The sequence below is a fragment of the Pipra filicauda genome, unplaced genomic scaffold (assembly GCF_003945595.2).
Source record: "Pipra filicauda isolate LSUMZ 115617 unplaced genomic scaffold, ASM394559v2 scaffold413_size774581_pilon, whole genome shotgun sequence".
In the NCBI taxonomy this organism is placed as follows: Eukaryota; Metazoa; Chordata; class Aves; order Passeriformes; family Pipridae; genus Pipra; species Pipra filicauda.
In genome coordinates this window covers 642,407-669,636 of record NW_024104547.1, presented here as the reverse complement: position 1 = coordinate 669,636, position 27,230 = coordinate 642,407, and the positions used below count along the sequence as shown (strand labels likewise).

Below are 27,230 nucleotides of genomic sequence, written 5' to 3'. Positions count from 1 at the left end.
GTGGAACACAAACACTGAATTATTCTTGAAAAACTCAACTTGAAAATTCTGTTGTGACTAGTTAGCTTAATTTCTTGGAAAGGTGAGGTGAGTTCAGTTGTTTCCCTCTAAGAACAATGCTTTAGGAGTGTGCACTTGGATTAGAAGTAATCCTTCAACCAAGGACTTGGGGTCTCTTTGAAAAGCTGTAACCTAAGGGAGCTCAGAGATGGCTCTTGGAAAACAGTAGGAATGTTGTAGGCAGTATATAGATTTAATTGAAGACAAGATTAAGGAACTAACAGAAGTTTTTATTGCCGTAAGTATCAACTCCTGTGTTGATGTGGGGCCTTGTCCTTTATAGCAGAAAGCCAAGGCAGCCTGTTGTGGCAGGGTGTTGAAGGTGGCATTAGTGGTGAGATGGGACTTCAGTATCTAGAATGGTAGAGACTTGAAACTCTGATTTCCTGTTTGCCTTCGTTTAGTGGGGAATGGCAACCTCTAGGGAACTGGGGGGTGCTCTGGGCAGGTGGGGGAATGGCCTGGTGGCACTTGTGCTGTTTGCAGTGCTGCTGGCAAAGCAGCCTGGGGACAGGCTTTGGGCTGGGAGGTGCTGAAGGGTGCGAGGTGATGTGTGGGCACGAGTTTCCAGCTTGGAAGAAGAGCATCAGTCAGTGCCCGTGTGTCCTGGTCCTGCTGCCTTGCCTGGCCCTCTGCCCTCCCCTCCCGTCAGTGTTGGTGGGAGCAACTCTGTGTCGTGGTCATTGTGTACCACTGCAAGGAGCATTAATAGTGCTGTCTGAAAGTGCTGTCAGACCCTTGGGCATGGGGGGAAGGCAACTAGAAAATGGTAATTTTCTTTTGACGGACTAAAATCTTACTATTTCTGAAATGGGATTTTGTTCCATTAGATTTAATTGAGTTCTTAGTCTTTTTTGACAAAATCATAGGGCAGTTACTGTTGCCCCTTTTTTTCTCAACTCTGTTTCATTTTCTTTCCCTTCTAATACCTAGTGAAAATGCAAGGTTATATTGGAAAAGCAGATTACTCATGTAAGAATTTGTACCAGCTTTATAATCTGAGTCTCGTAGTTGGACTCTTCAGCATGTGTTACTTTTAACTCTTCTTTATCTGCTCCCCAGTTTGTGTTACCTCTGGTTCAAATTTGGAAATGGGAAGATTATGCTGGATCCCCTTTGAACTGCTAATGCACACACACAGTGCAGTAACTGCATATTTAGGCCAGGGCAGAGTGCCCTGTTACCATTTGAATCCAGCTAAAATAACTACCCCATGTTGCTTTTCCTTTATAAAAAGTCTGAAAACCAGCTTTCTTTAATTGGCAGAAATATATATATATATGCAACAACTTTAAATATAATCTTCCTTTAATTCTGGGAAGCTGGTTATCTTTTGACACCCTGACAAGCTGTTTGAAACTCACTAAATCTTTTAAAGTCTCCTGTTAAAATAAAAAGGAATAGCATTTTATTTCAGGACTGGCTTGAAAGGTTGCAATTTAAGAGATGGGTAGAGGATAATTTTGGTCGTTAGCAATTTCTGAGATTCAAGTGAAGCAAGTGGCCACCTCTCTAAATTTTTTTTTTAAATAGAAAATAAATGAAAACAACATTATTTTAGGAGTTGAAAATGTGGGAATTTTACATGTAAGTAAATAAAGGGGGAAATATTTTTAGTCAGTTTTTGGTTCTGGCGTATCATAGAATGGCCTGGATTGGAAGGGACCTTAAAGACCATCGAGTCCCACCCCCTGCCATGAGCAGGGACACCTTCCACCAGCCCAGGTTGCTCCAAGCCCCGTCCAACCTGGCCTTGGACACTTCCAGGGATCCAGGGGCAGCCACAGCTTCTCTGGGCAACCTGTGCCAGGGCCTCCCTACCTCACAGGGAAGAATTTCTTCCCAATGTCCAATCCAAACCCACTCTCTGTCAGAGTGAAGCCATTCCCCTCTTGTCCTGTTATATCATGTTCTTGTAAATAGATATCCTTAAATCCCGAGATTGTTAGTAGATTTCATACTTGCAGTGGTGACATTTATTTTATTATTAGCTTTTTCTAGAAGGAATAAGTAAAGGTTCATGTCAGCTATGTAGGGGTTTTGTAATCTTCTGACTGGTTGCAGTTTTCAGCATTGATGATACATTCTTTCATCCATCTGGAAATCTGGGTTTCTTATCCCTTGTTAAAGTAAAAAGTCGTGTTCCCCAAAGTTGGTTAAGGGGTAGCTGTGGGTTGATATTCAGAGCTGGCCTGTGCTTGGACAGAAGATCTTTTTTTCCCTCTCTCACAGTACTGAAGTAGCATATTTTTTTATCTTAAAATGTTATGTGCCACTCTTGGTTGTATTATTTAAGATGATGGAAGGGTGTTACATAGGAGGGAACATTTGAACAAAATTGAGTATCTCGATGTGGTTGCTTGGACAGACTGGCAGCTGTGCTGGGGCTGAATTTAGCTATGAAGGTGTGGAGTGCCTGGGTGCTAGAAACTCTCTGTGGGGATGGTTAACCCCCAGACTCTCCAGCTGTTGGTATTTTTGAGTAGTTAAAAATAAGTTGTTAAAATAAACAGAAGCATCCCAGGACTGCATCATCTAGAGGTTTCAGTGTGGACCTTGCCCAGCCCTGTTTGGGAGTGGGCTCCATGGGACTTGCTGTCAGCTGTCACTTGTCAAGCACTGTTGGAGGTTTTTTCTTCTCATCTGAGACAGGCTATTTTTGTTTTGGCATTTGGCCATGTGGACACTTTTTCATACAGGTTTGGGAAGCCTCTGGCACAGCAGTTATAACGGTTCATCTCCTTTCTGGTCATCTGCTGCTACCTGCACATCTCTGACCTTGAGGACCTACGTTTTCTGTACCAAGTCCTAACTGTTCTCCCAGCAGTTTCTGAGATGCAAAGAGATCCAAGAATAATAATTGGATTCCAAAACTTCCTGCTGTGTAGGAACTGTGGTACTGGAAGCTGCTCGAAAAAGCAAGGGAGAAATCCAAAATTTACTCCTCTGACTATATGCAGACGTTACTTTTATGCTTTCCAAATGCCTTCTGGAGGAATTGCTCTAGCTGGGTAAAGTGGCCTTTGCTTTTCATAGTTAACCAATGGCATTGTTACCATCTGAAACCCAAATTCTTTCCTCCTGCACCAGATGCAGACCCACAGGCTATGAAATGCTGAAGCATTTTATGAAGCAGTGCCTGGCTTTGAATTCAAACCAGGGCATATCCAGCCAGGTCATCGCTCCGAGTTGTTTACAGTCCCAGGAGCTGTGGCAGCTCGCTGTGTGTTTACAGTGCTTTCTGCTGCTTTCTGCTTAACTCCTTTTGCTCAAGCTTTGAAAGCATTGTAGCTTGTGAAATAATTGCAGCCCTACGAAGGCGTGCTGAATTTGCCTCTCCAGAGGATTCTGGCATGTTAAAACATCTGCAAATGGAAATAAGGACTAAAGTGCCATTTCCCAACCTTTCCTCCCTGCCAAGCCCCTCTGCCAGAATCCTGGCAGCCCCTTGGGAAGTGCTGTGTGGTGTTAAAGCCACCCCTGTCCCCCTGTGCAGGTGACCTGATGAAGAGTGCCTCGGGGGAGTTTGCGGACGACCCCTGCTCGTCGGTGAAGCGCGGGAACATGGTGCGGGCGGCGCGGGCCCTGCTCTCCGCCGTCACCCGCCTGCTCATCCTGGCCGACATGGCAGACGTCTACAAGCTGCTTGTCCAGCTCAAAGTGGTAAGAGTGGTTCTCGGCCCTGCCAGGAGTGCCCTGCCAGGTGTCTGTGTCACACACGTGCTGACCCTGCGGGGGGGGTGTGCTGGCGGTGCCTCGCTGCTGGAGCAGGGAGGGGTTTGGGGTTTTTCCTCCCAGCACAATGTGTGTAGTGGACGCCTGTCACTTGTTTTTATACTCATTGTCAGTAGCTGTTGACTTTGAGTTGCACTTTGTTCTGAACTTTTAGTATAGAAACTGAGGCTCTGTGGCTGTAGGTGATAGTTGGCCCTTTCATCTTACCGAAATCGTTTGGCTTTCCTATAACTTGGGATGAGAGCGGAATATTTGAGTAAGGCTTTTCTTCCCTTGAGCAAGGGGGTGGTGGGTGGTTTGTGCAGAGTTTGAAATGAAATGAGATTGGATACTGGGCCTGCCTTTGCTCATGGACTTTGAGGACTTTCTGTGTGCCCTTCAGTGGCTGCTGCCACAGCTCTGCCAGGGCCCTGGGCTCCTTCATGCTCTTTCAGGTATGTGTACTGGGCTCTCTGGTAGCTGGTGAGTATGAAGTAGTAGCTAACCCTTGTGTACTGTTAGCCTTTGAAGTGTCTCTCTCCAAAAAATAACAAGGGGCAAAGGAAGATTGCTTTCTCTGTCTGCCATGAAATACATTCTGAATTGCTTCTTGACCTGTGGACTGTATTGCTTGGAAAAATACGTGAATGTATTTTCTTTTAGGTGGAAGATGGTATCTTGAAACTGAGAAATGCTGGCACGGAGCAGGACTTGGGTATCCAATACAAAGCTCTCAAACCAGAAGTGGACAAGCTTAACATAATGGCAGCCAAAAGACAACAGGTATAGTGTGGCAGCTCTTTCTTCTGTATGTTATTTCTTCTTTTTCAAAATAAGGGAGCCTTGCTGCTCTTGGACAGTACTTTTTACTTTCTTTTTTTTTTTTTAATTTTATTTTTTTATTATTTTTATTGCTGATTCTTTGTGTTGCTCTGCCGTGTTTAGGAACTCTGAACTTCCTTGATAAGCAGGAAAAGTCTGCTTGGCTGCAGGGTGCTGCTTCTGACAGAATTCGTTCTTAGTAGCATTTGTTGATGTTTAATGCTTTAGTGCCTTAATGAAATGCTACTCCCCAAGACTTGCACTTCCCAGTTGGAAGCAGTGCAGGTGTGGATAAGGAAGGAGAAGTGATTTGTTTCCCAGTGCCTGGTGCACTCACCCCTAGACCACATTGCTGTTGTGGTTCACACAGACAGACTCTGTCCATGTGCAGTGGGCAAAAAAGTCATGGCTGGGCACAGCCTTTTCCAAGGGAGTGAGTGGTGATACTCGTTAGTCTTGCACTGAAATGCCCATTTGAGAAGGGATTTAAATCCCTGTTTGTTATGGGTATGTTCTGTGTTTGGATGGCTTGTGCATAACCTTAAATTGCATGTGAAATTTGTTTTGTTCAACAGCACTGGTGTGACTCATTCTTGTGTAGGTAAGTTTTCAAAAGAAAGCAGAGGTGTGGGCAGTTCCACTTATCAGGAATAGCATAATTCTTGTAAAACATTTTTTGCCTCTTTGTTCTGCTGATATGTACAAACCCAAATTGCTTATGCACCTCTGACACTTCTTGGGACTTTTTGCAGAGATTTATCTTAGAAAATAAACTGGGTACAGTCTAAAATGGATTGCCAGTTGGTTATGTATCTCAAATCTGATTGCAGTAAATGGGAGTAGGGTTGTGATGGCAATGCAATAAATGCTCCTAAACTGCTCTGTGATAGATTGTTCTGCACTATGGGAAGTGGTTGTACAAAATCTGTAAATCTGTATGCCTGCTTGGAGTGCCCTCCCTGCTTGGTGTGTACCTTACAGAGGTCACATATTGCCCATTCATTTTGAAGAGTCTGACAGATTTTTTTTTTTTCCCTTTTTTCTCAGTAAGGCAGTCCTCATCTTCCTTTTCATCACCTCTTTGTTAGATTTAAGAGGTAACTTTAAAATTATGATGCTGCCAATAACTGTGTTCATTCTTCCTTTTATAAACTTGCTGCTTGTACTGGACTCAGAAGCTGTATCTAATCAGAGTGCTTCTGTTCCAAAACAGAGGTGATGGTGCTTTAGAGAATTGCAACAGGGAGTGTTTGGGAAAAGACTTATGGACTTGCTCACTAATCTTAAATTAGCAGTAATTATAATCATTGGATTAATTTTGTCTCATTGGAGGTGAACAAGAAGTTGAATGAGATGATATATTTGTTCTTCTGAAATTAAGTACCCCGAGTCTCTTGAGAAGAGTAAACGTCATCTTCTAGGTGTAATTAAAGAAAACATTCTGGTTGTGAGCCTGGGAGTTTAATTTAAAGATGATCTTGCTTCTCATCCGCAAGTGCAAGACAGGGCAGCTTTCAAAAAGCTGGTCTTGTGCTGCAGAGAGGAGCAAAAATCCAACGTCAGATTTTGAATTGTGGAGTTGTGAATTGCCCTTCAGTTATGGTGGTTTTTGTCTTTATGAAGCTGTTGTGTTTTGCAATTAGTTGAGCCCTCAAGAATAAGAACACTCAATCAGCAGACAAATTTGAGCACACCAGGCGAAGAACCTGCCTGTCTTTTGAAGGTGCGCAGAGATGGCGTGTGGATGTTAAACGTAGGGAGCGTTCTCAAATGCTTTTTTTTTTTTTCCCCCTTTTAATTTTCCTAACAGGAATTGAAGGATGTGGGTCACCGTGACCAAATGGCAGCAGCCAGAGGAATTCTGCAGAAGAACGTTCCCATCCTGTACACGGCGTCCCAGGCCTGCCTGCAGCACCCTGACGTTGCTGCCTACAAGGCCAACAGGGACCTGATCTACAAGCAGCTGCAGCAGGCGGTGACGGGCATCTCCAACGCCGCCCAGGCCACCGCCTCCGACGACGCTGCCCAGCAGCAGGGCGGGGGGGGAGAGCTGGCCTATGCTCTCAACAACTTTGATGTAAGTTTTGAACCCTTTCCGTTTGAAAAACAAAGTGGTAACTCAACACCTCGAGTGCTGTGTCCAGTTCTGGGCCCCTCAGCTCAGGAAGGATGTTGAGGTCCTGGAGCAGGTCCAGAGGAGAGCAACGAGGCTGGGGAAGGGACTCAAGCACAAGTCCTGTGAGGAGAGGCTGAGGGAGCTGGAGCTGTTCAGCCTGGAGAAGAGGAGGCTCAGGGGAGACCTCATCACTCTCTACAACTCCCTGACAGGAGGGGGGAGCCGGGGGGGGTTGGTCTCTTTTCCCAGGCAACCATCAGCAAGACAAGAGGGCTGGGTCTTCAGCTGTGCCAGGGGAGGTTTAGGTTGGATATTAGAAAGAATTTCTTTACAGAGAGGGTGCTCAGCCATTGGAATGGGCTGCCCAGGGAGGGGGTGGATTCTCCATCCCTGGAGGTGTTTAAGGACAGACTGGATGTGGCATCAGTGCCATGGGCTGGGAACCACAGCGGAGTTGGATCAAGGGTTGGATTGATGATCTCGGAGGCCCCTTCCAACCCAGCTGATTCTGGGATTCTGTGATGTTCGTTCACCTGGTTTAGTGGCAGCAGCTGACTTCTATTTATATTGCCTGCAAGATCATTTTCTGCTGAAGTGCAGCAAGTCATAGGTAAAGTAAAAAAAAGTCTTTTTCCAAGCTAAGGTTGATGGAATATAGAAAGTTATCTATGTGGTTCTTGGTGATTGAAGGCTGTCAAATTAAACTAGCTCTGAAATAGCAGTTAACCTACTGCTACCTTAGATGTAAGCCCTTGGTTTATTTGAAATTGATTATTTCATAATATATTTATGTAATGTATTCTTGTAGGTGACAGAAATGATTTATTAAAAGTGAATAATGTCTTTTGGAATTGCCCAAACTACCTATCGAGAGGGACATGAAGTGGGAAGTTTAATATGATATTTGGTTGGGGATGAAGTCATTTCACAATGATGTGTTGTACTGATCTGTCATGTTCTTTGTCTCATGTTCAGCACGTTGCTGAGGACAGCCATGCATTTTTACTGAGGTCTCTTTCCTTTTGAAGCCAGGATTCTGTGTCTACCACTGTTTCAGCCTCTGAATTTTAAACCTTACCTCGAGAACTCTATTTAATATTGCAAAGCCATCACTCAAAAGGCAATTAATAGTTGTGGTTTTGCCAGATTTTAATCACTGTCTCCTTTTCATTCTTACCACTCTTGTTCCTCTCTTTCTGCCATGTTTCTTTTACCAGGATAAAGTACTATTTGAGTTTTCCCTGTGCCTGGTGGGAAGCCTTTCTCTGTGATCTCTTGGGTAACAAGAGGATGTCATGGCTGTCTTGATCCTTGTGACTGACTTCAGTTTGAAGTCTGCCTTTCTTATTCTGTCAGCTGTGTGCTCTGTAAGCCTTAGGAGTGTGCCTCAGGTTCCCCTGAGGGACCACAGGGTCTCACAGGTACCTGTGGGAGGGGAAGGCAGGCCCTGCAGCAGCAGTGTCAGGGACTGACTTGGGTACATGGAATTGCAGAAGCAATTCTCTTCAGGTTTGTGGAATGGCTTATCCAGCTCAAACCATCTAACAAGATTTCTGATATATCACTGTATTTTACTATACAAACCCTCCAATATATGGCTGGAGACTACTTTTGTGAGTGTTGCAGTTGCCATGAAGCTTGTGAGCTTTTAATTCCACTTTGTGGGGCTCTCTGCTAGCAGCAGTGCTTGATCAGCAGGCCAGCTCAATGCACGGTGTGTGCAAGAGCTCTGTCATCTCCTCCTTGCCAAAGGAGGCTGACAAAACAAATGTGGTGAGGTTCTTGGCAGATGTTATCCCTTCACTTCATTTCCTGCTGCTGCTTGAGTGTTATTGTGCTCCTGTAATAGAGGCTTTGCACACACATGCCCCCACATACTCCAGTGACGGTAAAATATTAAATGGCTACCAGAAAATAACAAGCTGATTGTTATCTCTCCTTTCTGATAGTGCAGTCCATGCTACCATTGTATTAACTACATGGCTAAAAGCTTCAGGAAAAGTGAGGAGCGTGTTGGAGAGCACATGTTGTGTTCTCCTCCTGCTGTGATGGCTGAGCGGTTGCTCCATTGGGATATGAAATGTGCTGGCTGGCAGGAGAAGCAGTGGTTGTGCCGTGGCTGCTGAGCTTAGCTGGTGGACAAACTGAGAACTCCCAGCTCGAAAGACTTTGGGCATTCTCTTGTAATTAGCAAATCTTGCCCCTGTACTGGGAAGACAACCCATCCAAACCCTAAACCAACCACCAAACCTTCAAATGGCCAAATAAGTTTTCTTTAAGAAATTAGAGACCTGTTGAGATAAATGACAGGCAAGTACTCAAAGGTGGTAAATCCTGCACAGCTGCTTCCTGGGGAACTTCCCTGGGTGGTGTGTTGGCCCCTTGAGAGCAGATACATCAGTGCTGCTGTTTCAGCCTTAAGTCTCTTGGTATGCTTATGAATAGTCTGGCAAGATAAAACTGTGATAATTTTCCATCATGAAGAAATTGATTTCTGTGCTGTTTGAAACCTTTGTGTTGATATTTTCCTGGGGAATTTTTGAGAATAGAGTTGTATTTACCTGCCTAACAGCAAAGAGAAGGAAGACTGGACAAAGTAGGACAATGGAGCACCATATACAGGGCTAATTTTGGATGTTTGTTTTCTTGTTCATGATGGGATAATTATATCTGACAAGTTAACTAGTGAAGGCATGTCTGGATTGACATGTAGTTAGGAAGAGTTCTGTACTTTGAACCTTATTTGTGCTGGCACGTTCGATTTTTGCCATTCATGTAACGAGGCTTCCTGTGGCCAAGATTTGTTTAACTGTCAAAGCAGCACAAGAAACGACTGACGATGTAATCTGCTGGGGAACCTCTTAGTAATTTTACAAAACTACTCATGAAAATCCTCCTCAGTGCCAAAATAGTGTCGTTTGCCTTTAAATGCCTGATCAGGGTGTTGCTCTAAGTGTTGGTTGTGTTGGTGACTTCTCAGTAGCTTGCTGCTTGGTCCGATCGCTGATTTTGCAGAACCTTTCTTTTACTAGAAACAAATTATTGTGGATCCATCGACCTTCAGCGAGGAGCGTTTCAGGCCGTCCCTGGAAGAGCGCCTGGAGAGCATCATTAGCGGCGCGGCGCTGATGGCTGACTCATCCTGCACACGTGATGACCGGCGGGAGCGCATCGTGGCCGAGTGTAACGCGGTGCGACAGGCCTTGCAGGATCTGCTCTCCGAGTACATGGGCAACGTGAGTATCCCCGGCTCTGCTGGCTTCCTTTGGGTGGGTTTTAACTCCGTGTGACAAGCTAAAATGTGGAATCGAAGCTGTGTGTCTCAAAGCTGGTTTGTTCTGGTCCAAACAGGGTTTGAAAGGTAAAGAATAGTCCCAGAAGGTTTGTCTTGAGGCAGGATGAAACTTACTTAAATCATCAATGATACTTATCTTAAAACTGATCTCTAATCATCCAAGCAACTGTTATCATCAGCAAGTGTTAACCCTTTGGCACTGCTTTTATTTCATGACTGTTAATGTTGGTTTTTATAGGAATTCAGTGGAATTAGTCTGTTTTTCCACCTTGGTTTACGTAAAGTAGCAGGGCTTATGCAAAAAGTAGTACTTTGCTTCTGTTGACTCTTGGAAAGTTTAACTGTGTCATCTTTTTAGCTAAAGGCATAAAGTGTCAGAATCAAGTTAGTTATTGTCGCTACCCAGTTTGAGTAGAGGTGATGTATGAAGTCAAATATTTAGTGAAGAATCCTGAGAGCAGTTTGGTATAAATATTGGGCTCTGAGCAGTTCTTTTCCAGTGTTTAGGCACTGAATGTGCACACGCAGTATTTGAAGCCTGGGAGTGTTTCTGCAGTTGGAGTAAGTATCATATGATGTGGATGAGTTTCTGCATCTGAAGGCATCATGATATAATATCGGACTTTCTTCCCCTCCATTGCTCCTTTGCTCTTGTCCCAGCGAGTTTTCATCTGAGTAACTTGCCGTGTTGAGAGGTGGCTTGGGATAGCATGATTGACACTATATCTGGTCATTAAACTTGAATACTGTTAAAGCTGATTTTGGAAATAAAGTTGCAAAAATAGCAACAACTTAAGCAAACTATATGACTTGTAGAACTGTGGCAAGTAAAATTGTCTGAAGAAATGTTAATGGGAGTCTTATTTATGCTTTTGAACATGTTTGAGGTGAAAGTTCAGAGATACCTTTTTTTAGACAGTAAGTGCCTCAATGTGTTAAGTACCTTAACTTCAAATCTTTTGGAAAAAATTACTTCAGTGCAGAGTAAAACTGGTCCAAAGGCTGCCATATGGGGGTTGGGGTGGTAGAATTTGGAGAACAGATGCAGTGTGTGGTAGAGAGAAAGGAAAACAAGGATTTCTGTTTACCAAAGACAAGGACAAAGTAATTGAACAAAACTGATGCAAGTCTGATGTAGCCTGCGGGCTGAGCAAGGTAATTCGTGTAGTCTCTCTTAATTGCTTGTGAAAGTAGCTTGTGCTCAGCACTGACACTTTGTAGAACTTCAGAGTGCAGCTGGGAAACAAAGCACGAGGTTGTGCCATTCTAAACTCCAGTGAGCAGGGTGTTTTATTAGTCTGTGAAGAAGCATCAGCAAAAATCCCTCAAACAAATGTGCTGCTGGTTTGGATGGAGCCCTGTCAGCATGACTGAGAATGGAGCAGCCACCAAAGGCTAATTGAACATGTGGAAGAGGTAAATGCTCGGTCTTCCATGTAAGAGTTGGTGGCATTTGTCTCATTGAAAGTTGGTCAATACCCACGTGAGAGTGCAGAGCTGTGACTTCCTCTCCCAGAAATGCCTGTCCTCCTCCTCAGCCATGTGCTCTTGTCTCTGATACCAAGTTAAAGAATGTATTCCCTCTGTTATCTCCTTTAACACATTGTGAAATTAGTGGAGCATGCTGAATTTTTTAAAGTCACTGCTATGTTATGATTGTAGACAGTGTAGTTGGGGAAATGAGATTAGAAATTCAGTGAAATGGAGTGGAAAAAGCGATTGATAAATTATGGTGGAAATGTGGGATGGTGTGTAAAAATCCATACTGTAAACCCCTCCATGATTAAGCTAAAGAATGACTAATAGTTGGGAATCTAAGCAGTGAAAATGATGTGATACATCTACAGGAAGAGTAGGGATGTGCTGACTTAGAGTAGTGGCAGAGGAAATGTCATTTCATGTGTATGTGTGATATACCCACAGCTCCTGGGATGCTTTGCTCCAGTCTCCCTTTGAAGGAGGAAGTGAATTGGGCATTAAATCTGTTAATTGCACAGCACTTGCTGTGCATCATAAATCCTATCCAAGTGCTAGAGTAAGAGGTATTTATTGGCCAAGTGTAAAAATTCAGAGGGAGGATTGGATGAGGAGTACACTGGAAAGGCAGAAGCACAGGAATGCCTTGAGGCAGATTCCCCTTTAGTTTTTAATGCCTTCTCTTTTAGTGACTTCCTCTAGCTTTTGGGTTTTCTTTCAGATCTCTAGCAATAACAAGACTGTTTCCTAGATAGCTTATAACTCAGTTTAATGTTTTGGACCCAGACTTTAACTGTTTGTGTTCCTGTCCTTGAGGGTCTGTAAGTCTGCAAGCGTTGGAAGCTGTGTTACGGTGTGTGGCACAGCTTTAGCTAAATAACAGTTTTGGGTAATAAACTGAATTGTAGGATCTCTTGGCATCTGCTGGCTTGGTGATGAATTCTGTGATTGTGCAAGGGCAAGATTTGCTTCTTCAGTAGTTTGTTACAGAAGTTTGAATCCCCTTTTTCTTAGACTGGTGTCTGTTATTTCATTTCCCACCTAACACACCTATTCTGCCCTTTTCAAGAGCAGTCCAACTAAATTTGGTACATCAAGGCCAGTATCCTATCATGACAGTGGTCAGTAGTGGATCCTGCAAGCAAAAGGACAGGAACAAGGGAGGTGTGTAGTTTTACTTACCCCAAGTGTCCCCCAAGTGCTGGCATTCTGCAGCTCGGGCACTTCCAGAGCTGGCATTGCTGACTGCATTTAGTGGCTCCTGATGGACTTTTCCCTACTGAATCTGTGTAGTTTCTTTCTGAACCCTTATAAACTTACAGCATCCATAATCTTCCTTGACATGGAGTTCTGCTTAAATGGGTGCTGTGTGAAGAAACATCTTTTGTTTTCAAGCAGAACAACCTTGTGCCCCTTCTGTTGGATGTTTCCTTCGTCTCAGTTAGGAAAAGACCCTGAGCAGCTACTCCTTGCCCAGGTTTTTCTGTGCCACTTAATGTTGTTTTAGAGCCATAGCATGTAGGAGACATTTTGGTCTTAGCTTCCCCAGAATGAAGTGTCTTAGTTTAATTAGATCTTGCCATAAACGAGATACTCAACACTTCCTCTCAGCTTTGGCTGTGTCCTCGTTATCATTATTATTTAGCCAAGTCCTGTGGACCAGTCAGCATCTGGTGTGGTAGTGGCTGTCTCCTTGTGTAGATCCACTTGGAAAATCCAGCTCACGTGGCCCAGGAAAGTTCTGGGATGAGAATTGCAGCATGTGACGTGACAGTGACTGGGAGATGAGTTTCAGAAGTGTGGCTCATGTAAGCCAAAATGCTGGTGTGGTCACATTCCACCATCTCCTTCTGGGCCTTGTTTGGATCTTCACACTTACGTTGAGGTTTAGGGACCAGAGCTGCCTTGGCTGTTCAGAATTTGGGCAGTGTTTTGATTTCTGGTTTTGTTGTGTAGTCCTGAACTAATGATGCCTAACACTGACAGCTGCTGAGCACGGAGGGAGCTCCATGAACAGCTGCCCTCAGAAGGATTTAGCTTCTGAGCCGTGGTGGCAGGAGGCTGTTTCTGTGGGTACTGAGATGGGCTTTCATTACCAATGTCCACTGAGCATCATCGGCCACTTGATGGCCCAACCCCTTGGTTTATAAGCCATATTCCTTAAAATGCCATCTGTTCATCTCTTAATTGTGGCATCTGATTCTATAGCTTTCCCCCCTCCTCTTGCACTTCACCGGGGGGAGCTGTTTTCCTTTATAGATTTTGCTCACTTCTCACAATTCCAACAGAAAATAGTTTTCCTTTTTAAACTTGCATTGCAGATCCCTCCTGGATTGAAATAGCAAACATGGATGTTTATTTGCATTTGGAAGAAGGGGAAGGCCTAAAAGAATTCATTACTGTTTCTGACTAGTGCTGTAAAAGCAAAGTAGTCCAAGGTCTCAGTTCTGGGATCAACTGCCCAGAATGCAGTAAGTTGACCACATCAGTTGTAGCTAAGTTTGTAATATAACTCACAGATGGCCAGATCTAGATCTTTGTGTGATCTGTGGCAGTCAGGCATTCTTGGTGTGTATTTTATTAATTAAATGAAAAAGTGTCAAAGCATATTTGAGTTTAGTTGGACATCAATTCCAGACTTAGGTAGGCCAAGGGGACAGAGTAAAGCATCTAATTGAGTAATGTCAATATTAACAGAGCACCAATGAAGAAGTTAATAGGAAATACAAGAAAATACAATGGAAACAATTTTTTGTGTCTAACTCTATGATCTTGTGTGGGGGTACATGTTGACTGGTTGCAGTTTGCCCCAAATAGAAAGTATCAAGCAGTGTATTTTTAGATACTACTACCAATTCATCCCACTTTGCCTTTGCACTGGCAGCTGGTGCAATTCCTCTCCCAGTGCAGAGCAGGTACACTCACCGTCTCTGCTTTTCTGTACTGTGCTACTCAGCTCTGCCTCTAAGTTACCATAACTGCAATGAATATACATGGATATCTGAGGTACTGAAAGCAAATGCATAAAAAAAGAACAGTGGGCTGACAGCTGAAATATTTCTGTGTTTCTGAGAAGCTGGTATGTAGAACAGAGAGGTAAGAAAATGTGTCCACTGACACAAATCCACAAACTTCAAGTCATGACAGGTACATTCTCTCTACTGTAGCTCTCTGGGGTGTTATTAGGGCAGGACTTGGGCAGCTTGCCTCGATGTCAGCTGTGTCACACGTGGTAAACCCAGGAGATGGTGGGTTGGGGCTGGGCTTTGAAGTTGGTTTTTGGGGTTTAGTAGGGTAAGGAAGCACAGGCCGTGCTCTCAAAACGTAACCAGCAGTTCCCAGTCTGCTCTCAGTGTGCCTTGAGCTTGCAGAAGACATCAGTTACCTGATTGACACGTAAGACTGGAAATAAAAACTTCCTTAAGCTCTTGCCAGTCTGTTTTTATTGCTTGATGTGAGAGCCCTGCGGGGTGGGGACGGGTGGGCTCCTCTCCACGGGCCATTCGGCAGCAGCGGTCGGAGGTGTCCTGCCCTGCCTAATGTGCACAGGGACACGCAGAGAGCTCTCACACTAAGTCTGTTCTGCACCCCATGAATTTCTAATGCATACAGCAACCCTTTTCATACACACACCAGTAACTGGGCCATGAACAGCATAAATGTTGTCAGGAGTTGTAGTTTGGCTAGTAGAGAATGCGAACCTGGAGCCCCGTAGTGTACCACATGCTCTTGTACAATAAAATCCCTTGTTACTACATTTGGAAACGATAAATCATGTTACATAAAGTAGCTTGACAGGTCCCATTTCAATGGGAATCTTAATGCTTTCATATTAACATTCTGACTGTGTCCTTGACTGTCTGGATTGCATTAGAGGTGCTTGGCAGCAAATGGAGAAAAGCCATTGGGAGCTGGTTTCAGAGCAGGCATTCCAGGCACACATCATTTCAGGATGGTTTGGGGTTTTTTTTCCCCTCCCAGTTTCCATCTTCTCTTTGGCCTCAAGTGGTTGAGTACCACAGCTGGATCTGTTTGGGAGTGTGGGTTGTACTTCTTTTAGTGTTGGATTTTAATTGAACTTACACTGGTATGGCACAACTTTGAAGGTGGTTGAAGCCCAGGCTGCCTCAGGAGCTCTTGCAGGTCAGCATGGTTTGGATCTCGGGGTATCTGAAGGGAGGTCTCAGCACTTCTGGTTTTAGGCTTGGTGAACTCATAGCTTGCTAAATGCTTGTTTTGCACCCTTGTGTCTGCTCAGTGCTCTTACGGAAATGTACTGCTCCAAACAAGTGCTGTTTCCTCGATCTTAATTGCACCGTTTTGTTTTTCTTCCCTAAGCTTCTTTGAGCGTCTCTGATGCTTGAAAGTGATTGGGCAGCAAAGTGCCTGGCTTATCTATTCAATATCTGCTGGGAGAAATCATTTGTCTTCAGAACTACCAGCAAAGGTTATTTCTACTCCTGACGCACTTGCAATTTACGGAATGGAGATGTGTTTTCATTATAAACTTGCCTATTAATAATGTTGATCCACAGCTTTCTGTGCCCATCAAGGATCCAAGCTTGGAAAGGAACACATGTGAATTTTCACATGACGGTGAAGATCATTTATAGCAAGTATCTATATACTGAAAGGGCTCTTGCATAGCCCTTCTAATGAAAGCATCTGTTTCTGTGGAAATAGATGTGAATTAAAATGGCACAGTGATCTGTGTTGATGATAAAGATGCTGATAAAAATTCTGCCTTGAGATAATCTACACTTTCTTTTTTAATATTGTTTGTCAGTTTAAGATGCCTGAATGCTGATGTGATGGACGTGGTTTGAAAGCCTGGATGGGTTTTCCTGTCACGGACTTTGCTGCTCAGTAGAGAGCCGTGCTGTTATGCTGGGCTCTAATTTCCATAGACATTATCAGTTTGACAAAGCTGCTGCTTTTAAAAACAGAACACTTCTGAAGTGATAGAGGTTTTAAGTTTAATGCTTACAGGCTGCCATAGAGTAAATAATTCAGCATCCTTGAAGTGAAGCCTGATGAAGATGATGAGAATTTCTCACTGCGTCAGTCGGGCGTTTTCGGGCCACAGGAAAGAGCTTCCAGGTTGTTCACCCAACACCTTCCTGCTCTGGGACTTAGTGTGGGGTGTGTTTTCAGGAGGCATTCCGGCAACTTTTACTTCTTTGGGAGCAATACAGCGGCCTATGGAAATAAACAGAAGCTAGCTCATGAAAGATTTGAGAGCCTTGTGAGCTCTGGGTTTTAAAGCTCTTCAGAGCTCCCTGTCATTCCAGTGGTTACCCTGCATGTGCGTGGGAGATCGCTGGTTTAGAGATGCCAAACAACTCGGGATACTTGGCCCTGGGTGGGGGAGGGCAGCACATGTGGGCTCCAGTTGTTTGCCATGGGTGGGGGTACGTGTCAGACTCTGCTGAGGCTGCCAGGACATTGATGTCAGTGGCACAACTTGGAAGTCCTGGATACTGTTTCAGGCCCAAAACAGTTTTTGTGTCTGCAGTGAGGATGCACTGTTTAAAGAAGCTTATGGCTGGCTTAGTGCCTCCTGAAAGAAACCTAGCAAAGCCCAGCATTCACCTCAGGTCTGGTTCCAGCATGAGCTTAGCAGTCTATTGAAATCTTAAATTATTGCTGCTCTCCATCCACTCACTGCCTTCAGCCTTTGCTGCTCGCTTGGTGCAGAACTGCTGGAGAGAACTCTGCTGAGTTGAATAGATTTGACAGTAGTTGGGACTTAGTCTGAGCTGCCTTGTACAGCAGAACTCACCCTTGCAGCCTTTCTATGCTTTGCAGCACTTTTGTTGTAGACTCTTAATATATGTAAAAGGAGGAAGGTTGCTGCTCTCACTTACAGTGCTCACTGCAGCCATGTGTGCAGGAGAACTGAACTCTAATGCTGTCTCTACATGTGGGAATTGAATCCTCTGAATACCTGCAGTGGCAGTGAAGGTTTCCAACCTACTTGATCCCTCCTTTCCTCCCCTACCCCTTTAGTTTTATACTGGTGAAACTTCTGGTTGTTCCTTTCTTGTTAGACATATATCCATCTCTAATGTTAGCACATGGAACACATATCTAATCTTCTCATATTACCTTATGAATCCAGACCTTTCTAATTCTTGTGTTGATGAAATAACATTTAAGATGGTGGAAAGAAGAGCTGAAATAATGTGTACACACTTGTTTGTGATGTGGTGGTTGGCATCTAGCAGTGTTTTACTCCCGTTGAGCTGTAAATCATTTTACATAAATATGCTCTAATGCTATGCACTGATTCTGCTTTAACATTTTGTGGGTTATGACTTAATTTGTTTGAACTGTACTGTTTTGTAGGAAAATATTTGAACTTTAGCTGCCCATGTAAGATTAAATATATAGTCACCCATAATGAAACTCCATTTGGTGATACTTGAGTAGTCTCTCAAAGTCAAAATCAAGGAGTATGGATGGAATGGAGCATGTACATTTGCAGTGTCTGCTGATCTGTGGATAAACAGTCTTTTAGCCTCTAGCAGGATCATGCTCTCAGTGTGCAGAAGTATTACACACACAACTGGGCTTTTAAATTCCTCTTGTCGGAGGAGGGGGATGATGGAATTATTACAAAGCTGGAATACCATGGCTCTTGTATTGTAACAAAATACTTGCATCTCAAGTCCTGAACTTCCCCTTTTCTCTTTTGCCTTGATCTAATAAAAACTCTGGATGTAGTTCCTGACCATCTGCAAGATGGAATTCAGCAGATAATGAAGGGAGAGAGAATGAGGACAGTTCTATCCCTATGAGTGTCTGGTACCACTTTATCTTTTTTACAGACCGTACCACAGGTGTTAGAGGTCTTGATGGAAACCTGGATATTCTGTTCTGGATGTGGATTTATTGTCTAGACTGTGCTCTTGCTTAACTTGGTTTATCCTGTGTAAAAAAGCTGATGTTCTGTAACGCTCATAATGTATCCTGGAGCTTTAGACCTTCTCTGTCCCAGAAAGTCAACAGGATCAATATAGAATAATTAGCATTTGTGGCTTTTCCAAGTAGTGGCAGCCCTCTGGAATTTAAATAGAGGCAGAAGAGTGACTTAATCTTTCTTGTGTCTGAGGAAAGGATGAGGGTTAAGCTGTATCTTGGAAAGCTGTTGAAATAGAGGAGAGAACTTTGGCACCGGGACATGTTCCTTTAACAGGAGGGACAGGAGGTAGAGGGCAAACAGCAGAGCCAGCTTATGTATGCCAGAGTTAAAAACCTTCTGCTCCAGCTCTATGAAAACATTGACTTTATGACTTCGGAGACTGTATACTCAAAAATTATTCTTGCTGAACAGGCATTCTAGAAAAGTGGTTTCTTTACAATCACAACAGCAAACCACAGACTGTCAGGCCAGGAGCTGCCTGGCAAAGCTGGGCTAAAAGGTGCATTTTTCTCAGTGCCAACTAAAAAAGTTTTCCCTCAGCATCAGGCCACAAGGGAAAAACCAAGGCATGTGCAAAATTGGCAGAAGGCAGTGAAGAAGCAAACTCAGATGATTCTGAGCTTGCTTTCACAAAATATCTGTGCCTTTCACAAGTGGAGGGTGTTTTTTTTTTTATCATCTCTGTGTCAGGTTGAACACAAATGTTGTGCCATGTGCAGCTGCTTGTGGATTATTGGCTTTCATGTTAACCTCTGACTCTCAGGAAACAAGGTTTTTGCCTTTCTTTGGGTGCTCTACTGCTGCCATATGTGGCCAGAAAAAGCACATTTCTTTTCAGCTCAGAAATCCCTTCAGTGTGCCTGAGGTGCTGTCAGCTGTGCTTTACTGAATATGAGAACTTGAATTGATGTTATCAGTTACTGTATGAAACCTGCAGGAAGATCTGGGGAAATGAAGCCTGGTAGCTCTTTGTGGGGGGGAAAGGCTCTGAAAACAGAAGGTTCTAGGTTTAGAAGTGGTTCAGTTTTGTAGGTGTGATGTCTTGAGAGTGAAGTATGTGTGGGGCAAAGGAAACATGGATGATGAGGGAATGTGCAGTGGAGTAACTGGAGAGAGATGAGCAGCAGTTCCTGGGCGTGCAGGACAGGTCAGTCTGGGTGTTTGCAGACCCTCAGATCAGCTCGGCAAGGCTCAGGTGCCCTTGGGTGGGGGTTTCTGGCCACCCAGCCCTTTCTGCTTCAGGTCTCCTCCAGAGTGTCCTTCTGGCTTGCTTTTCTGCTGCTGGTTTTAGGGAATTTATTTTGACCTTGTATTTAAAAGATGGATCCCTTTAAAGAAAAAAGACACTTTTTGTTGCCTTTGATTGAATTTTGGACTAAGGTTCTCACTGCAAGTGAGGCAGGCACCCTTTCCCTCCCATTTTTGGATTTTTTTTTTAATACAATGACAGATAAAGATTTGTCTGTGAGACATAGGGACAGTTTGGGGGTGTGGGGACACTGACTATCCTAAACTATTCAAGACTTCAAATAATTCTGATACTGTTAAATTTCTTTTCATGTTGTCTTTATATGAATGTAGTTGCATAATATCTCTCAAAATTAAAATACACACAGAAATATTAAGGAATGCTGGAGATCCTGAAGTATCGTCCAGCAGTTTCTTCAAGACACCCATCTCATTATGTGCTTGAGACTTTGCTCTATTTTGAAGTTTCTTTTCTGATGTTAACTTATGACTTGCAACACTGGCATATGATGCTTTTAAAAAAACCTGTTTCCTGAGTAGGAAACCCTGGGACTTGTTTGTAGCACACAGAGTTTGTCCTGTGTCTTGTGTTGCAAGGTTTGGATGGAGGCTTCCCAGCAGCTGAATTGCAGCTGTGAATGTTCTAAGTCAGATACCTCCATTTCCATGCTGTCCCCATGTTTTTTAACCCAATACTGTGCACTGCTTTTAAGTATGCATTAATTTTGTTCAAAACCTCTTGACTAAACCCCAGAATTAATGCAATTAATTCTGCTTGTGTAGAGGTTGAGCAACTGGCCATGTGGTATTGCCCAGGTGGCTTCTGCATCTGTGGCTTCAACTTCATTTCTCTCTTTCCAAAGGGTTTGTGTATCCCCCCACCTCACCACTCAGCTCCTTGGATTGTGAAGGGAGAAGTGGGTAATGTGGGGCTGGCTTGCTCTCCCCTGCTGTGCCTTTGAAGCTCTCCTTTGAGGACTGTCTTTATTGAGTCATCTTGGTGGAAGAAGGTGACTCAAGAGCTCTGATGTCAAGCACAAAATAAGACTGCAGCCATATCACTTGATACTGTTCCCCTTAAATGCCAAATTGTGAATTTCCTTAGAGGCAGAATGAGTTTTTGGGCATCTCTCCAGGAGTCAAAGAATCCCAATTCTAGAGGTCACTGGACTGAAAAAAGCCAAGAAAACAAGAAGTTAATGCAGAAATAACTGAGGAGAAAGAAGCTAAAAGCCCTTCTGCCTCGTACCTGAGCAGTTGACCCCTTTGGAGCTGATGGCCTGCACGATGGGCACATTTGCTCCTGTGGGACCTCTTAGCTGAGGAAGGCAAGGTCTTCACAAATAAATCCAGCAGGTGATGTTCTGGGGTTGTGAGGGTGGGCTCTCTGGTAGCTGCAGGTGAGGTGGCTGCCCAGGCTCACCTGGGTGTTGTAGGCTCCTGCTGATCTCCCACTGTTGTCACACACAGCTGTCCTCACCCTGACAGGCTGCTCCTGGATATGCAGATACCCAGGGACTCAGCTGTGGGAGCAGTAAGTGGGGAGATCCTGTGAGGAACATGTGTGTAGTGAACAAGGTGATAATTAAGCAAATCTTCATGTCCTGGTACTCCTCATGTACTCGCATGAAGGCTTATTCACAGGACAGTAAAACTGGCTTTTTGGTGACAGGTGCTGAATTCTCCAAACTGCCTCTAAATTTTTATCCCCAGCCAGTTCTTGTAGTGCTGTGGAAACATGTGTCCCCTCACTCCTTCCCAAATTATGGGTACCCTCAGCTGGACTTTAGGAAGTGTTTTTTAGAGAGCACAACTACATCAAGTACACAGAGCACTTGTATCCCCTGGGAGTATTCCTGGTGTTATTTCCAGTGAATTAATTACTCTGTGTTTTGTAAACTTGCTCTATGGCTTTGATTATATTACCCACTTGTGGAGCAGTGCCTGTGTAAAGGGAAGGGTGCTTTCAGTGCTAGACTGCAGTGAAGTGTATATTCAGTTACAGCTTTATTTCTGAGTTTAACCAGCTGGGTTTTTCAGATTACTCTCAGTTTAAGTACTTTCAATTTCCCTGTTTTTCTGTGCCAGATTTTGCAGTTCTGTAGATTACTTCTATTTGTTTTGGGTAGCTGTTACTTTATCATCTATCTAATGCTAATTTAAATCATCTATCTAATGTTTTCTTAACAATTAGAGACTAATACAATAAAAATCTTAAGTGCCTCTGCATCCCATAGTGCTCTGCTTTGCTTTCCTTCCCTTCCTTTTCCTGAACAATTAGGTGATGCCACCTTCCCATTCCACCTCAGATGTGCTGACTGTTCCTAAATGGTTTATTTCCTTTGACATTGGTTTTCTTTTGAAGAAGGGCAACCACTTTGTATGTGTCAGGCTTGTGCTGGAATTTTAAATACTTTAACGCATTCTTATTATCTGCAAGGGTGGCTGCCTAATTAGTTAGCTTAGTAAATAATGGCTTGGTGATGCCTCTGTAAGAAATGAAGTTACACATGCCATGTTCTCAGTGCTTTTTAATCTCACACAGTGCCCCAGTGAGTCACTTGCTTTGGGTAAGTGGAGATGATGAGAATGAGGTTGTTGGCTTCCTTTAGTGCACTCAGAGCCATCCCCCTCCTGGGCAGCCAGGCTTCCAAGCTGTTTTGTCTTCTCAGGACCTTCACTTGCCTCCACAGATGCTCCACCTACAGAGCTGCCTCCAGCCCTGGGGAACAGCACAGGGAGGACATGGAGCTGCTGGAGAGAGTCCAGAGGAGGCCCCAAGATATTCCTCTGCTGGGAGGAAAGGCTGGGAGAGTTGGGATTGTTGGGATTGTTCAGCCTGGAGAAGAGAAGGCTCCAGTGTGACCTAATTGTGGCCTTCCAGTGCCTGAAGGAGCCGACAGGAAAGATGGAGAGAGACTATTGACAAGGGCCTGGAGTGCCAGGACAAGGGGGAATGGCTTCAAACTGCCAGAGGGCAGGGTTAGATGGGATATTGGGAAGGAATTGTTGGCTGTGAGGGTGGGGAGGCCCTGGCACAGGTTGCCAAGAGAAGCTGTGGCTGCCCCTGGATCCCTGGAAGTGTCCAAGGCCAGGTTGGACGGGGCTTGGAGCAACCTGGGCTGGTGGAAGGTGTCCCTGCCCATGGCAGGGGGTGGGACTTGGATGATCTTTAAGGTCCCTTCCAACCCAGGCCATTTTATGATGGAGAGGAGGTACTGCTGTTCTTGGTGCTGGTGAGGCTTGAGGTTCTTAGTCAGCTTTTGATGCTGTTTCTGGTTTTTAATGCCTATTGCTTCCCATCAAGGGCAACTTGATACCTGGTTTCTTTGTTGCTGTATTGCAGGTCAAGGCTGCTGAATCCCTTCCTAAAGGAAGTACTTAAAAATCTGTTGCAAATTAAAGCTATTTATATTTCTAATAATGAATAAAGGATACATTAATTCAAACTTTTAATGTCTTGTGACTGTATTGGTAGGATTGGTTTATTATCTGTTTCTCCAAGCTGTCTTGCCAGGAGTTAGGTGGCTTTATTCCCAGATTTATAATGCATTCTCTTCCTCTTGGAAAGGGCATATGCTGTCTTGGCTCACTGGTTTTAATTTGAGTTTTGCAGGGGTCTGTGTTGTTCCAATTTCAGTTGTTCTATTTCTAAAGTCTTTCACACACGTGTAAAATATGATAAACTACAATATCTCAAGGCTTTTACAATTACTACAGGTGTAAACTTCAGCCTGCTTTTCATGTTTCTAGATACATCTATTAGTTCATGTAATTTACAGAGGAAAAACATGAGATATTCGTTAGAAAAGGTTACTAATTAACATCAACCCCAAAAACCAGGCCTGTAAAGGTGTCTCCAGTAGTGAATTATCCACCAGCCCCAGCAGCTCTCTGGTGGCTCCTGCAGAAGTGGTTTGTCCCTCTGATTTGGTATTCTGAGACATTCCCCCGTCCATCCTGCTGCTCCCATCTACCCAGCCATGCTGAAAGTGAGATGAATTGACCTGTAGCCAAGCCTAACTAGTCGTCACTCAACAAAATCACTTGGGAGGAAACAGCTGTAAGTGTTGACAAAATATTGGGCTGCCCTTCTCCAGCTCCTGGTTGTCACTCAGAGCCTGGATCAGGCCTCACCTGCAGAGCAGTCACAGGAGCACAGAACGGGCTGGGGTGAAAGGGACCCACAAGGATCATCCAGTCCAACCCCTGGCCCTGCACAGGCCCATCCCCAAAAGTCACCCCCTGTGCCCCAGAGGATCAGCCAAACCCTCCTGGAGCTCTGGCAGCTTTGATGCTGTGCCCACTGCCCTGGGGAGCCTGGGCAGTGCCCAACCAGCCTCTGGGGGAAGAACCTTTTCAAATTTGGACATGGGTGCTGTGTGGAGAAACAGCGTAGGTTTAAAACGTAGCTTTTTAAAATGTAGTCCTGATCCATCATCTCTAGGGCCTGTGGAGGCTGATGGTGCTGTCCTACTGTTTTTCCATCAGAGAGGTTTTGCTCCTTTCTGGTGGGGTGGGGGCTGTGGTGCAGGGTGGCCCTGGAGGGGACACGTGCCCGGCCAGCCCTTGGTGTGTGGAGGCCCAGCAGGACAGCCTGGATGGGGCGCTGGGCTCTGAGCCCCAGCTCCTGCACGTGCCTGCACCTCGGGGGAGGGAGGCAGGAGGAGGACAGATTTGCACACTCCAGGAGGAGCAGGATGCCAGACTCACTGCAAAATAACCTCTTTACATCTGGAGCTGTGTGAAACAGAGCTCAGACACTCTCCTGCCTCCCATCTGTTGCTGGGGCACTTCCATCACGGGGAAGTGCTGCTCGAAGTGGGGGGCCCAGGCACACTGAGCCAGGGCAAGTCAGAGCCCTTCAGCCTGAGCTCAACTGGGAAACATGGTCAGGGGAATAAGAAACATAAACTGCTTCCATTTTGCACAAGGTTTCAGGTACATTAGCTTTGCTAACACTGGGTCCAAGTCTGGCTTGTGGGGTCCCAACTTTGCCCCAGCATCACGATTTAATGGAAACTGGGGAATGTCAGTTCCATGAAAACTTGGGTATAGCATATGATGTATTATTGCCAATTTGGGTTTTCTTTTGAGCTCTTAAGGAAAAGATCTATGTTGTTGCAGGATGACTTTCTTGGCACCCTGGCACTTTCCTCCCATTACTTATCTGTATGAATAGATATTTTCACTTCAGTGGTGGATGTGTGTTGCAGAGGTATAGAGTCTTTGTGCTGTATATCATAAAACATGTACTATTACCTTCTTTTAGATATAAGAATAAGCCTTAAGAGAACAGTGGTAGCTCTGTTACCTGGTAGTGATACACAAAAGTAGTACAAAATGTTTGAGAATCTGTTGTTTTTCAGACCCAACAACCATCTCTCTTCATCTCTTCCCTCTCCTCCCCCACATCACAGGTGCAAATAATAGTAAAAAAATTACTGTCTGCTGTTACAATAACACTTTTTCCCCTCAAGAAATAATATATTGATAGCACTAGACAGTAATTTTAAAGGTTTGATTTCACCATCGTTCAAAAGAGGATTTACAGAATCATAGAATAGCTGAGTTGGAAGGGACCCACAAGGATCATCCAGTCCAACCCCTGGCCCTGCACAGGCCCATCCCCAAGAGTCACCCCCTGTGCCCCAGAGGATCAGCCAAACCCTCCTGGAGCTCAGTCCCTGCCCCTCCTCTGCCCCTGCCCAGGCAGTTGAACTGCACTGAGGTCTCCCCTCAGTCTCCTCTGCTCCAGCTGAACACACCAAGTGCCCTCAGTGTCCTCCCATGCCTTCAAATCAAGGCCCTTCCCCATCTCCATGTCCCTCCTTTGGACACTCTCCAATGGCTCAATCTCTTCCTTCCATTGTGTCCCCCCAAACTGCCCCAATGTTGAGGTGAGGCTACCCCAGGGCAGAGCAGAGCAGGACAATCCCCTCCCTGATGCCCCAGGACAGGGTTGGCCCTCCTGGCTGCCAGGGCACTGCTGACTCAGGGCCAACTGGCACCACCAGGACCCCCAGGGCCCTTTCCCAGCACTGCTTTCCAGCCTCTCATTCCCAGTCTGTCCGTACATCCAGGGTTGCCCCATCCCAGGGCAGAATCCAGCACTTTCCCTTTTTGAACTTCCCATGGTTGGTGATTCCCAACCCTCTGATTTGTCCAGGTCTCTGCAGGACCTTTCTGCCCTTGAGGGAGTCACTGGCTCCTTGTGGTTCAGTGTGACTGGCACACTTGCTCAGTGTCCCTTCCCGCATCCACGTGGTTAATGAAGCTGTCGGAGAGCTCTGGGCTGTGGATGGAGCCCTGTGGAGCCCCACTGGTTCTGGTGCCAGCCTGATGTCAGCCAGTCACTGTCACCCTGTGGGCCCGACCCATGAGCCGGTTGCTCACCCATGGTGTGACACGGTTATCCAGCTGTGGGCTGGGCAGTTTGTCCGGAAGGATCCTGGGACAGACGGCATCAAAAGCTTTGCTGACGTTGGGAACCCCTCGAACAGCTCAATCCAGCCCTCAGCCCTGCACTTACCTGTGTCCCCGGTGCTGCCCCTGCCTCAGGGACTGACAGGGACTTGCCCAGTTACTGCTCCCTGCGAAGATCCTGGAATTAAATCTCTCCTCACCCCTCCAGCAGGAGCACGAGGTGGGGAGGGGGTTATATGTCCAGGTTGGTAACTGGGTTCCTTCATGGGCAGGGGGTGAATTCTGTCACTTCATAACTGAGGTTCATGGAATCCCAGACTGGTTTGAGTTGGAAGGGACTGTAAAGCTCATCTCGTTCCACCCCCTGCCATGGGCAGGGACATCTTCTGCTATCCCAGATTGCTCCAAACCCTGTCCAACCTGGCCTTGGACACTTCCAGGGATGGGGCAGCCACGTTTGGTTGTTCTTAAGATGGGAATTCTTACAAACCAGTCCCAGTGTTTCCAGCTGCTCCCAGCATTGCCCTCAACTGGGATTTCTAGAGCAAGTTACAGGGATTAGGAATTGGTTTTAGCCTGAAGCAGTCCTGAAGCTTTTGGTCAGCTGCCACTAAGGTTAAAAGATGCTATGAAATTTGGGGGAAGACTATCTTGTCTGAATTTTCTTTTACATTAGGGAACAGACTGCAAGACTGAAGTTGCAAATTATAGCTCTTATAGGAGGAAATAAGATTTTTGGAGCATTTTTTATATTAGTGAAGCAACTGGAAATATGTTACTAACTTGAAATATTTAGTTCAAAGGCTCTGGAATGTTTTTGATAACAGTGGTAAAGCAGGCCTTTCCTGATTATAACTGCATTGCACACAAAAAAGGAAATAACCAAACCACTTTTCAAAGTTGGAATCAGGCTGTGTACTGGCTTTGGTAGAAGCTGTTTTAATAATCACAGAAAAAGTCCTATTTTCTACTCAGAAGGGGTGTGGGTTTGGTTTTTTTCCTGGCTCAGCTCACTGAAACCTGTTCATGTTCTTTATTATATTTTTCACCTTGTGTCTATGAACAGTCTGCATCAAGTGTGTGGACTTGTCATTTAGTCCTAGTCCTGTCAGTAGTTAAAAACGTTTCTCTTGCATAAGCAAATGTAG

At 44.8% G+C, this 27,230-nt stretch overlaps 1 protein-coding gene across 3 annotated transcripts in view; it reads left to right on the top strand.

Moving 5' to 3' along the window:
• Nucleotides 1–27,230, top strand: part of CTNNA1 (catenin alpha 1) — a 119,247-nt gene that overhangs the window by 21,535 nt on the left and 70,482 nt on the right. For all 3 annotated transcript variants that reach the window (XM_027745111.2, XM_027745114.2, XM_027745112.2), the window contains 4 exons: nt 3,557–3,723; nt 4,438–4,557; nt 6,407–6,673; nt 9,745–9,948. In XM_027745111.2, coding sequence (XP_027600912.1) covers nt 3,557–3,723; nt 4,438–4,557; nt 6,407–6,673; nt 9,745–9,948 — 758 coding nt within the window. The remainder of the gene's footprint in view (nt 1–3,556; nt 3,724–4,437; nt 4,558–6,406; nt 6,674–9,744; nt 9,949–27,230) is intronic.